Source organism: Pristiophorus japonicus, chromosome 6, assembly GCF_044704955.1.
Source record: "Pristiophorus japonicus isolate sPriJap1 chromosome 6, sPriJap1.hap1, whole genome shotgun sequence".
Taxonomy (NCBI): domain Eukaryota; kingdom Metazoa; phylum Chordata; class Chondrichthyes; family Pristiophoridae; genus Pristiophorus; species Pristiophorus japonicus.
The window spans coordinates 174,077,296-174,091,481 of NC_091982.1; the positions used below are offsets into that span (position 1 = coordinate 174,077,296).

Here is a 14,186-nt window from a genome sequence, read left to right on the forward strand (position 1 = left end):
AGGGTTTGATTAGGGCAGGGAAAATGGAGTACGAGAAGAAGCTTGCAGGGAACATTAAGACGGATTGCAAAAGTTTTTATAGATATGTAAAGAGAAAAAGGTTAGTAAAGACAAACGTAGGTCCCCTGCAGTCAGAATCAGGGGAAGTCATAACGGGGAACAAAGAAATGGCGGACCAATTGAACAAGTACTTTGGTTCGGTATTCACTGAGGAGGACACAAACAACCTTCCGGATATAAAAGGGGTCAGAGGGTCTAGTAAGGAGGAGGAACTGAGGGAAATCCTTATTAGTCGGGAAATTGTGTTGGGGAAATTGATGGGATTGAAGGCCGATAAATCCCCAGGGCCTGATTGACTGCATCCCAGAGTACTTAAGGAGGTGGCCTTGGAAATAGTGGCTGCATTGACAGTCATTTTCCAACATTCCATTGACTGGATCAGTTCCTATGGAGTGAGGGTAGCCAATGTAACCCCACTTTTTAAAAAAGGAGGGAGAGAGAAAACAGGGAATTATAGACCGGTCAGCCTGACATCGGTAGTGGGTAAAATGATGGAATCAATTATTAAGGATGTCATAGCAGTGCATTTGGAAAGAGGTAATATGATAGGTCCAAGTCAGCATGGATTTGTGAAAGATAATCATGCTTGACAAATCTTCTGGAATTTTTTGAGGATGTTTCCAGTAGAGTGGACAAGGGAGAACCAGTTGATGTGGTATATTTGGACTTTCAGAAGGCTTTCGACAAGGTCCCACACGAGAGATTAATGTGCAAAGTTAAAGCACATGGGATTGGGGGTAGGGTGCTGACATGGATTGAGAACTGGTTGTCAGACAGGAAGCAAAGAGTAGGAGTAAATGGGGACTTTTCAGAATGGCAGGCAGTGACTAGTGGGGTACCGCAAGGTTCTGTGCTGGGGCCCCAGCTGTTTACACTGTACATTAATGATTTAGACGAAGGGATTAAATGTAGTATCTCCAAATTTGCGGATGACACTAAGTTGGGTGGCAGTGTGAGCTGCGAGGAGGATGCTATGAGGCTGCATAGTGACTTGGATAGGTTGGGTGAGTGGGCAAATGCATGGCAGATGAAGTATAATGTGGATAAATGTGAGGTTATCCACTTTGGTGGTAAAAACAGAGAGACAGACTATTATCTGAATGGTGACAGATTAGGAAAAGGGGAGGTGCAACGAGACCTGGGTGTCATGGTACATCAGTCATTGAAGGTTGGCATGCAGGTACAGCAGGCGGTTAAGAAAGCAAATGGCATGTTGGCCTTCATAGCGAGGGGATTTGAGTACAGGGGCAGGGAGGTGTTGCTACAGTTGTACAGGTCCTTGGTGAGGCCACACCTGGAGTATTGTGTACAGTTTTGGTCTCCTAACTTGAGGAAGGACATTCTTGCTATTGAGGGATTGCAGCGAAGGTTCACCAGGAAGAAGGGACTCAAAAACTTAGGGAAGGACTACGGGAAAGGGTGGGGGAGCAGGACTAGCTGAAGTGCTCTTGCAGAGAGCTGGCACAGGCTCGACGGGCCGAATGGCTTCCTTCTGTGCTGTAACCATTCTATGATTGTATGGGGAGGTTCCTGCCCTCAAACACAAGGAAACATTTAATGCTAAAGATTGGTTGAAATGTATACTGGATATTTTCAAATTATGGGAAACTTCTCCAGTCTCACATTATCTGTTTTCTCTCCCTCCCAAATACCACTTGTGTCACCACTTACAGTTTGCTAACAGCCATCTGTCCAATGTTGGTCCGTTTTAGTATGCCAGTGATGGAGGCCTAGACCAATTTGTTATCTTGCTCCGTTAGTGTGGGAGTTTTTTTAAAAAAAAGAAAAGTGCTGAAATAATCTGGAGGGAACATGATATTTTGTATCCCAGCAGTTGACTGCTCCACTGGATGATGCCATTGCAATCAAATAATTTCAGTCATTCATTAAGATGTTACCTGATGGGTGTTGTAGTAAATATTGTCCACACAAGTAGGTTGATGCATGATTCCAACACACTTTGTAGGGAAATGCAGCATGTTTGTGAGCCCTAAACCCCATCAAAGGCTTACATAACCCACAGCTATTAGACACAGACAATTTTGGTATATGTGGACACTGATAAATTATTCTTAACAGGTGGCTGGAGTGTATAGTGTGCATATCACCAGATAATTTCCAATTAAATTTGATTTCAGTATACCATTGGATCTTGACAGCATTTTAGGAATATGTGAAAAATGTTGTACTTCTATATTTGCCTCAAGAAACATCTAGATAAAGCTTAGGATGTATGTTAGAATGCTGTGTGTATCTGAACTCTGCTGTATTTTTGGAGTTTATTACAAGGCTGTAACGTGTCTGAATAATTCTGATGACGTAAACGATGGAATCCTAATCCCAAGGTCAAGCTATATTCCATGGCTGATTCCAGTCCAGCAGCTGTTGCATAACTTTTTAAAATTTGGTGATTCCCTTAAACTATGGGTATTTAATTGAGGATTGTGCAACTGAGCCTATGAGCAACATCCTCAACTATATTGCATTATGCAGATAGAACACCTTTTTGCAGAATATTGCAAAATAATGCATTTATGTATATATATATTTTTAAAGATATATAACTACTACTTAAAAAAAAATTCCATACCTGATGCAGTGTAGTACGTTTTGTAAAGTGGGCACTAGAGCAGTAAAATCTTAGGTTTTTAACATTACTTTAAAGCTCGAATGCTGCTGCTGTCATCAATGCAATGCCTTGTCTCTGATTATCTATCTATTATATATTAAAAATCTTGCATCTGCGTGCACGTCCTGTTACAGAACCTGACTCCATGTCACATTTTTGTTACACTTTGCCAACTGTTTCCCATTATAATTTCCTATGTTCACATTTAATATGGATTTTGTCTATGTAAATTTGTAACTGTCTAATTGCAGAATATGTTAACTCCGTGCCAAATTTTTAAGCATTTTCACATAGCTTCAGAAAAAGTCAGAGCTCCAGCCACCATCTTGGATGGTTCCACATAGGAGTTATCTTTACATGCTAAAGCTTTATTGTACTCTCTTCTCTTACTGAAATCTAAATGTCTGTGAATTTCTCTTTAACCTGCACCTTGAAACCACCCTTTTCAACTGCAAACTGAAATAGCCCAATATAGTTCAATAACAGAGAAGGTAGCAAACGCCTCCTGAATCAGGCAAGCAACTCAAGACCACGTATGCTGCCAAATTCCATTTTCACATTCAAAATGAAAGCGATCAAATATCTGGAGCATACACAAAGGCCACAGTAAAGAAGTAGGGCTTGTGAAGCGAATCACCAAATTCTACAGCCATATTTCCCTATATTCCGCCACAGCCCTCAGTAGCTCATCTTCCACACAAAAGGAATTGCTAAAGGCATGATACCTGCTCGAAATAGCCGGCACACTTAAAACACTTTAAGCAATATAGGTGGCTGTCCATGATGAACGTGAATGATGTAAGTGGTGGGGACTGTATTCACTACTCGTATTGCTGCTGCACTATAGTGTGTCGTTCTGCCCACCATTTTCTTTTTATCCTCTTCTCTGCAGTTAAGATTTATTTTACATTTTATCCAGTTGTCTTAATTTCTTAAATATCTTTTTAATCTTTTACTACCCTGCCTCTCCCATTTGGTACTCGATAGCCTCCATTGGCTTTCCCTTATCCTGCTGCTCTTATCCTGCTCTGCCTCTCCTAGCCTTTTCCTGTCTTGCTCTGCCACTCCGGCAGCCATTATCTCCCTTCCCCTGCCGATTCCTATCCCGCTCTCCCACCCCTTCAGCCTTTGCCTGCTGCTGTAGCCCCGCTTTTGCTACCCCACTGCCTCTACTCCCTTTCACTCCTTTGACATTCCCACATCCTCTAACAACCTTTTCAGCCTCTCTCAACACTTTCTACCATTGCCCCAGGCCCTGCATGGTTTCTGTTCAGCATCCCCAGTATTTCCTGCCACTAACCTCCATGCCTAGCCCACTCCAAAGTGTTCTCTCCTCCCTCTAACTTCCTCTTGGCCCTGCTCGAGCCAACCCACCCATTTAACTTTATTTTCCTGTCCCATCCTCTGCCTTTAGGCCTATCCTCTGCCAGCAAGTCGGCTATTTCATTTCTTTCACAACCTTTTCAGCCTGCCCATCCTGGGGCAACAGAGAGCCACCAGTGTAACAAGAGATCAGCTGAGTAGGGGAAAAGAAAAAGTCATTACCAGGCAGCGAGGGATGCATAGTTCCAACAAAAGAAAAACACGTGGGCTACAGATACAGGGCATTGACCAATAAGCCAAGTCATGCCAGTTAAACTTCAAAGGAGCCAATAAAAATCAGCGTAAAACATCGCAGACTGAGAGTGAGAGGAAACAAGAGAAATAATGCAGACAAAGAACAACTTAAAAGAAACATCAACATTCTCGACAGAGAGCGTGCTAGCACAGATGCGAAAGACAGGGACAGTCCAAAAATGTCCCTGAATGATATGCAGAGACAAGTGGAACAAATCGCAGAGAGAGATGGGCAAAGATAGACGATTATAGATCAGAACAAAGAAACTGACAGATTATAGACACGAACAAAAAAAAATCATGGCTAGGAAAACATTGTACAAAATAGATCAAGGAACCGAAAGAAACACTGGGGTAGAGAGACATCAGGGGTGACGAGAAGAGATGTATACAGGGGGTGGAGAAAGAAATAGGTATGTTTTAGAGGCAGAATAAGAGAGACATGAAGATCAGCACTACAAGGGACGCTGTGTGAACAATGTCATGGGAGGGCTTCTACTTCGTAAAATATTTGTTGACTTGCAATGATGTTTCTTCCAAAAAGGTGGGGTCATGTTATATAAGGTAGGTTTTATGGAGAATTTGAAAAAATGTTTTCATCTTGCCGGAGGGTCATATTATCATGTGCAATTTATATACCGTATCTATGTAAAATGTTTAGATTATATTTCTATAAATCTTTTTTATATTCTGTGTCTTTCTGCCAATCAGCCATTCTGACGCACAACTAATGACACAATATCCTTGCTCCACTCCCAAGAACCTTCCACAATTGTTTTGAGAAGCCACTCTTTTTCAGAAAGAAAGGCAAGAGAGAAAAGTTATTTCTGTATACACCATTGAGCATTAATGGATTGCATGGGGTCCATCATTCATTTTGGGCTTTTACGTGTGTATAGTGGCTCCATACCAACACTGATGCACTTAATTGAAATTCATCTTTTTGACTGTCCATTATTCTATGTGCATTGTTGTACAGTATTGTGATGTCCTTAAATTTAGAATTTACTACAGTCTAGTGACCTGCTGATTTGTCACAGATTCTGGTCCTCCATGTAACCACCTGCAATAATTTCTTACTGACTTTTTTCCTCTCGTAGATCTATCCAAGAACAGATTGGTGGAGATTCCAGCTGAAGTTTGTCACTTTGTGTCATTGGAGAGCCTTAACCTCTATCAGAACTGTATACGTAGTATTCCAGAAGCCATTTTAAACTTACAATCATTAACCTTCTTAAATATCAGGTATGGAGAAGTCTTTTTGTTTAAAATCATGCAACTAAATATCCACACATCTAAACAGATTATGCTATCCAGCATGCACTCATATCATCTTTAAAAAAAAAAATACGAACTTGAAAAATCTTGTAAGTGAATTTCTATATAGAGATATAATCAGTAATAAAAGGTTATACCTTGTACTGAATAAATAACAGAAGATTACCTCATTATTTAGATGGTATTGCTTTTATTTTGAATCTATTTGTGAACCAGGAAGAAGAAAATGTTTCAGTAAGCAAAGAGCAAGTATTTGGTTGATAACTAATACAGTATTGTGGGTTCTGTGTTTTTCCCCCAATCAATAAAAAAAAATCATTTGTACACATTTGTCATTTAACCAATCACTTCACTTAAAGTGATCACACTCTTAGAAAGTTACATTTTTCATTTTAATTAATTTTCACGATCTATATTTTTATTGACTCCATCATGAGGCAGGCTGGTGGTACTTCTTCAGCGCTTTGAGATGGCTGCTGTATATAGTCCACGTCTCTCAGCTATATAGGGGGGCGAGTATCACTACTGCCCTTGTATACACTTTAATTAAGTCTCTTCCAAAGAAAACAACCACAGAGTGTCCCCTACAAACCAAACAAGTTCACATTCAGGATGAGTGTTTTGCAATGTTCCCATTCAGCTGTGCAACTGCGCAGTCAGCTGCAAGGTCCCGCATTGGCTGCTCTCCAGCTTTTACGTTGTAGGTACCGCGCATGCGCAAAAATTTGAATGAGTCGCATATTGGGGGAGGCAGGCTGCGCAGGAGGCAGTGCAACTTATGGGGGACATTGGTGCTTTGGAACCCAGTGTTCACCATCAAAGTTCTCTCAGTTCAGCTACACCACAAGCTCATTCAGCTTTGCCCAATCATGTGTCTTATCCTCACCTCGAGAGGGAAGCACCCCCAGCTAAATCAGTGTGACAACTGTGCTTCCCACACCAGCCTTCCTTACAGCAAGTCTATCATACCTCAAAATCCGAATCAAATTACAGAACGGATGGATGGTTGTAATACTTTCTTTCCCCTTCCCCTGCCCCTTACCATTTTCCCGCACATTGTATTGTCTTGTGGCCAAGTGACTTGCTTCCAGGCTGCTATTCCTCAACACAGCCACTAGGAGTAATATATACGTGGCAGACGCAAGATGCACAAGAAAAGGATCATGGGAGGATAGGACTAGGAGTCGGCCATTCGGCCCCTGGAGCCTGTTCAGCCATTCAATTGGATCATGACTGATCTGCATCTTAACTCCACCTACCTACCTTGATTCGTAACCCTCAATAGTCTTACCCAACAAAAATCTATCCATCTTAGTTTTGAAATTTTTAATTGACCAGTCTCAACAGCTTTTTGGCGGAGAGAGTTCAGATTTTTACTACCCTTTTTCTGAAGCAGTGCTTCATGACATCACCCCTGAACGCCCCTAGCTCTAATTTTAAGGTTATGACCCCTTGCTCTGGACTCTCCCACGAGGAACTAATTTCTCTCTATCTATCCTGTCAAAACATTTAATCATCTTAAAACCTCAAGTAAATCACCCCTTAATCTTCTATACTCAGGAATACAAGCTTAGTCTATGGAACCTGTCCTCGTGCTCTATCCCTTACCCACGGTTCCCAATAATACAAATGCTAACCAGTATGATAGTCACAGACTCCAAATTATAACACATTCGGTCATCCATTTTAAATCGTTTCTAAACTAAAACAGGCTGGCGGATAAAAAGCGCACCAGCCCTTCAAAACACACATCATCTCTTTGAAACACATCCCTCTGGGGTAACCATCTCCGGGTTTTAAGCTCCCGCACTTACTTGTCTGAAGTTCAGAGAGCTTAGGTTGAGGTCAACGCGAGCAAAGGCTTTGAGATCCTCGGTGTGTGCAGGAGTATGGCTGGAGTTTAACAGTTAACACTATGCAGCTGAACAACAGAGCACTGGTAATCTTCCTTCTGCGACCACCTTGCCCTTTAGGACATTGACTTGCGAGGCTATCTATAGTGGAAAGAAAAATCCATCTCTGCTTGATCCTGGAACTCGCACATGAGCCAAAGGAAGCCCTTCTATTGCAGTCAGGGAGGTTCGAACCATGAAGGAGAACTGTTTGGACATGTGTCTTATATTTCACAAGTTTTCTTGCATTAGCCCTTTCTTTCATTGAAGGTGAATGAAAAAGATCAAAGCACCTTACACAACCATCCCAAAGGACTAAATTAGCAATGCAGTTGCCATAGTTCTCAAACAAAGTTGGGAGGAGGAAGGTTTGATTGGCAGCTTGGCTATCAGTTCTCCATGGTAAAAGGAGCAAAATGAAATACTTGGATTTTGCTAGTTGCTTATGTTTATTCATTCATTTGATGCAAAATAAAGCAATTTGTTCCTTTACAATTGGCCTCTTCTCACTGAAGTGCTCAGCAGTCCACTGTCTGAAAGATAGATGAGAATGTACATGGCGGCACATGCAAAATCATCATATCTAGTACACACCCTGAAGGGTCAAACAGGCTGTAGTGTCGGTACTGGATATCGGGCAGTAAAGATATTCAGTAGAGCACAAGGGTTGCAAGATCTGCTTACAGACTAACTAATGATGCTGACCCCAAAAGGATATCTCGTGCAGACTAGAAAATTGTAACCATTGCACTCTCACTATTCTTTGCCTTCCCCCGCCATTTACATTTTAGATTTTGGGTTGTAAAATTCTACATTTACCTAAACAAATAACTTAGTTGTATAATGTCATTGATTATAGCAGGTTTTTTTAAAAATTGATCACCAGTTGAAATGTATTTTAATTTTCTTTTCTGAAGCTGCTGACTCATGCTGGAATATGGTTCCATGGACAGTTTGCCATTTTTCACTGTAGCAGGGCTCACAGAATCCCAATCGAGTGGGAACCTTGCTTGATATTGCCTTTCAACTAATAACACTCAAGTAATCTTGTCTCTCTTCTTTCCACAGTCGCAATCAGCTCACAACATTACCTGGACACATCTGTAATCTCCCTTTAAAAGTTCTAATCGCTAGTAACAACAAACTAATATCGCTGCCAGAGGAAATAGGATTACTACGACAATTAACAGAACTCGTAAGTACCAAATCCCATTGGATAATGCAAGCATCGAGAAATGGAAGTGACCTTCTTGTCCATCCCGTCTGTCCCACATACTTGTGATGTCTTGTGCATTCCACACCCAACCCAGAACTGGAGTACTCTTTCATTTCTTAGAGTTCACAAGAAAACTATTGTGATTTCAGATGTCAGTTCTATTTTTAAACTGGTTTATTTTATACCTGTACAAAAGCAAAACACTGCAGATGCTGGAAATCTGAAATAAAAACAGAAAATGCTGGAAATAGTCAGCAGGTCAGGCAGCATCTGTGGAGAGAGAAACAGAGTTGACGTTTCAGGTCGATAACCTTTTGTTTTATTTTATACCTGACTTGGTGTTTCAAGAAATTACCAATAATTTATTAAACTAATGAGAAATGAGCTAGAGAATAAAGGGACGCAGTTGTAAACCTATGTTTTTGCTTCAGATTTTGCTTAGTTGGTTCTGAGAGAGAAACTGTGTTCACATCATGTATTGCACCCAACATAAGTAGAAAATTCCACAATGCTAATTTTTGAGACCTCAACTGGTACTCAATAATATGGTGCTAAATGGCTCAGAATATTTATTTTTTTATTTGTTCACTGGATGCGGGCGTCACTGGCAAGGGCAGTATTTATTGCCCATTCCTAATTGTCCTTGAAAAGATGGTGGTGAGTCGCCGCCTTGAACTGCTGCAGTCCTTATGGTGAAGGTACTCTCACAGTGTTGTTGGGGAGGGAGTTCCAGGATTTTGATCCAGCGACAAAGAAGGAATGGCAATATATTTCCTTGTCGGGATGGTGTGTGACTTGGAGGCGACACTGTAACTGATGGTGTTTCCATGCGTGTGCTGCCCTTGTTCTTCTAGATGGTAGAGGTCATGGGTTTCGGAGGTATGCCAAAGAAGCCTTGGCGAGTTGCTGCAGTGCATCTTATAGATGGTACATGCTGCAGCCATGATGCGGTGGTGGTGGAGGGAGTGAATGTTTCAGGTGGTGGATAGGCTGGCAATGAAGTGGGCTGCTTCACTGATGGTGATTGAGAGTAGACTGATGGGGCGGTAATTGGCCGGATTACATTTGTCCTGCCGATTGTGGACAGGACATACTTGGGTAGTTTTCCACGTTGTCGGGTAGATGATGGACTACTTTCTTCTTTTTCGTTTCTTTGCTTTAGACATCAGATTTCACACACACACTGTTGTAGTAATGCAGGATCAGGTCTTTATTGAAACTTCATACTACGCAAAACCAGTATGAGAGCTCGGGTTTTTTTCATACCACATCATTCCAGTATAAGCGAGCTACTGAAACACCACGCTTTCCGTTTCCAGTGTGTGCTGCTAAAATAGTGTTTCTTTACATTTCTTATACTAAAATTTGTCTTTGATCACTACATTCCATGCATACTGAAATAAATCATGGCACCTCAAGGATACATACAAATGCCACACAATAACCGCTTAAACTAAACAACCAGGCATCCAATCCTCCTAATTGCTTTACTACAGTTGCCATCCATTTTATTACTATAACACACATGTGACCAAATTGATACAATCTAATATGGCTGAATGACCCTCGCAGCTTCCCAGTATCTTTCCCGTGAGGACATCCTCTGCTTTGATCTCTTACCCAATTTACAACCCATGCTCTTCAGAAAGTTGATTGAACTTTTTAACCCAGGAGGTGTTGATCTTACAGACTGTGCAGAGTGAATAGTGTAATGTTCCCACAGATGCCAATATTGTAGCTGTATTGGAACAGCTTGGCTAGAAGTATGGCTAGTTCTGGAGCACAAGTCTTCAGCACGACATCCGGGATGTTATCGAGCCCCATAGCTTTTGCTGTATCTAGTGCGCTCAGCCGTTACTTGATATCACATGGGGTGAATCGAATTGGCTGAAGACTGGCTTTTGTGATGGTGGGGACCTCAGGAGGAGACTGATTTGGATCACCACTCAGCATTTCTGGCTGAAGATGGTTACAATCGCATCAGCCTTGCCTTTTGCACTCACTTGCTGGGCTCCGCCATCATTGAGGATGGTGATATTCATGGAGCCTCCTACCTCTATTATTTGTTTAATTGTCCACCATCATTCACGACTGGATGTGATCTGATCTGTTTGTGGCATCGCTTAACTCTTGTCTACAGCATGCTGCTTCTGCTTTTTAGCATGCATGTAGTCCTGTGTTGCAGCTTCCCCTGCATTATGAATATGGATCGTTAGCCCATAAAATAACTTGGGATGGCCAATAAATGCTGGCCTTGCCAGTGACGTCCACATCCCATGAATGAATAAATAAAAATATATATATTTTTTTAACTATCTATAGTAGTTCAGAATATATTCAGAGATTGCTTTTCATATGAAGGCCATAGGTTTATCACAGCTGAATGACATATTCCCTAAAATTCCGGTCGGAGGCTTCTTTTGAACGAACACCTCTGACCGGAGAATTTTTACGAAATTACCTGGTGGTCCCGGAGGCGCCTGGGATTCTGGTGGGGAGGCCTTCTCTTCCCGTGCTGCAAAGCCCGCTCCCGTCCTCGAGGTTCGGATGCAGACGGTGCAGTCACGACCAATCAGGTAAAGTATTCCACAGCATTCTCATTAATAGCAATGAGAACTCCGTATCTGAGTTCTCATTGCTATTAATGGGGGAAAAAAACAAACACACTAAACATCATAATAAAAAATAAAAAACGCACCTCACATAATTAAAATTAATTGAAATTAAAGTTAATAAATGTCTTAGAAAAAATATGTATTACGATTTTTTTTTAAGTTTTGTAATTAGGGTTAAAAAATAAACTTACCTTAGTGGGCAGGGTTTTTAAACATTAAAATACATTTTTATATGTTTTTGTATGTTTTAAAACTCTTGCGCTGATAAAAGTAGACAGTGCGCCTGCTTTTACCAGGCGCAAGAGTTTTCAGCACATTTGCTATGCAAGAGATGGGTAAATACTGCAATCTTGCCCATGCGGATGTCCTGGCTGTGGGGACACGGAGGATCTGTCAAGCCAGAGCTTGACAGATTGAAAAGCATTGCGTGCGAAAACCAGCTTTTGCGATGCCTTCCCGGGTCCGTACAGACCTGGGGAGGCCGGGATTTGTGTCCCAATCTGAATTTATCACTTGGTAAAGGTTTCAAAATTCGGCCAGGATCACTGTATATTATATATTGGCCTGCAAAGGCAATTTTGGAGATAAGATTCTTCGCGTAGATTGAGTGAAGTAAATCCATTATACAAATTTTTTTTGTATGTGTCCATCCTGTTTCAGGTGTCATATATACAAATTTATGTACCAAAACCAATCTCTTCCAAGCAACACAAAGGAAACCTAATTGACCTCAGAAGTCATAATATTCCTTAGGCCAATTAGCCCCTAATTAACCTCGGGATGTTAGAGCACCTTGTGGCCTTGGCAGGCAGCCCCCTTAGCAGCAGAACAACACATTGTGTGTTACTTGATGTAATGTTTCTTCCTAATAAAACAGTATACCGTCTACAATTAGTATACATAAAAAAAGGCTGGAAATCTGAAACAAAAAAAACAAGCAATGCTGGAAATATGCCATTTACTCGTCATCTTTGAGATAGGTTAATGTTGCAGGTATAACTCTTTGTCAGAACTGAAAAGCAAGATAAGCAAGCATTTTAGTTCGGTTGGGGAAGGGAGGGCTATGAAGAAACTATAGCTATTCCACTCAGAGAGAGGAAGTTAAGGAGCCAAATCACTGCAAACCGCTTAATAGAAACCTACTAGGCAAAACACATTGGAACAACTCTTGGCTTCACTTAGTTCCTCCAGATAAAAATGTTTTTTTGCAAACCTACAGGAAATATCGAATATTCTCCCAGTCCTGCTCCGATTCCTTCTCCTGACCACTTTCCTCTCCATAGTTATTCTGCTAGTCCTGCTTCCTTTCTTACTCTGATCTTGAGAATTTAGTCAACTACTATTTGATCTCCACTGACATTTTACACGAGGACTAAAGCAGATGCTGGAAATCTGAAATAAAAACAGAAAATGCTGGAAATACCCAGCAGGACAGGCAGCATCTGTGAAAATAGGAACCGTTGATGTTTCAGGTTGATGATCAGAACTGGAAGATGTTAGAAATTGAACAGTTTTTATGCAATTACAGAGCCAGTGAAAAGTGTGTGGGGGATGGGGGACAGTAGCAGGAAAAGAACAAAGTCTTTGATCGGGTAGAGGACAGGAGCTCTTAAATGACAAAAGGAATGATGGTCAAAGAACATAAGAAATAGGAGCAGGAGTAGGCCATATGGCCCATCGAGCCTGCTCCGCCATTCAATAAGATCATGGCTGATCTATTACCCCAACTCCACTTTCCCGCCCTATCCCCATATCCCTTAATTCCTTTAGTGCCCAAATATCTTTCGATGTCTTTCTTTAATATACTAATTTTTTAGCCTTCTGGGGTAGAGAATTCCAAAGATTCACAACCCTCTGAGTGAAAAAAATTCTCATCTCTGTCCTAAATGGCCACCCAATTAATCCATTATCTCTGTAGTCACCTATTTTAAAACCTATGACTGTAGGCCCAGGTCCAGGGGATTTGTCAGCTTTTGGTCCCATTAATTGCTCCAGTACTTTTGCTTTACTATTATTAATTACTTGAGTTCCTTACGCTCGTTAAACCCTTGATTCCCCACAATCTCAGGTATGTTCTTTGTGTCTTCTACTGCGAAGACACAAAATATTTGTTTCGCGTCTGTGCCATTTCTTTATTCCCCATTATTATTTACGCCCGTCTCTGTTTCTAAGGGACCCATGTTTACATTCGCTAATCTCTTCCTTTTTACATACTTGTAAAAGCTCTTACAATCTGGTTTGATATTTCTTGCTAGTTTACTCTCATTCTGTTTTCTCCCTCTATCAATTTCTTGGTCATCCGTTGCCGATTTTTAAAACCCTCCCAATCCTCAGGCTTACTACTCTTTTTGGCAACATTGTAATTTCAGAACAGATGTAACAGCTCAAAACTGGGCATCCAGGAGACGCTGTGGGCCATCAGCAGCAGCAGAATTGTATTCCACCACAATCTAACCTCATGGCCCAACAAATCCCTCACTCTATCATTGCCATCAAGCCACGGGGCAAACCTTGGTTCAATGAGGAGTGCAGAAAAGCATGCCAGGAGCAGCACCAGGCATACCTGAAAATGAGGTGCCAACCTGGGGAAGCTGCAACACAAGACTACAGGGATAACGTCCGGAAACCTCGGGACAGAGGCCATTCCGGTTTTCGGCCTTTTCTGGATTTCGGAGAAGAAATCCGACATCCCGAATCCAGAAACCCCTGGGCTGAGTTTCGGGTATTTCTGGATTTCGGAGCATTACATCCGACGGCCCGAATCTGGCAACCTCAAGGACGTGCCGGGCTGCGTATTATTTTGGATTCCTGCTTGGAAAAAGATATGTACAGCTCAAAAGTTCAGTTTTCAGGAAATATTTCCGGATTCTGGACAACAA

At 41.5% G+C, this 14,186-nt stretch overlaps 1 protein-coding gene across 1 annotated transcript in view; it reads left to right on the forward strand.

The window, feature by feature from the left end:
• The window catches only part of LOC139265872 (DISP complex protein LRCH3-like), a 176,072-nt gene that overhangs the window by 56,084 nt on the left and 105,802 nt on the right, over positions 1-14,186 (forward strand). Inside the window, exons 2-3 of the mRNA XM_070883397.1 lie at positions 5,407-5,551; positions 8,545-8,671. Coding sequence (XP_070739498.1) covers positions 5,407-5,551; positions 8,545-8,671 — 272 coding nt within the window. The remainder of the gene's footprint in view (positions 1-5,406; positions 5,552-8,544; positions 8,672-14,186) is intronic.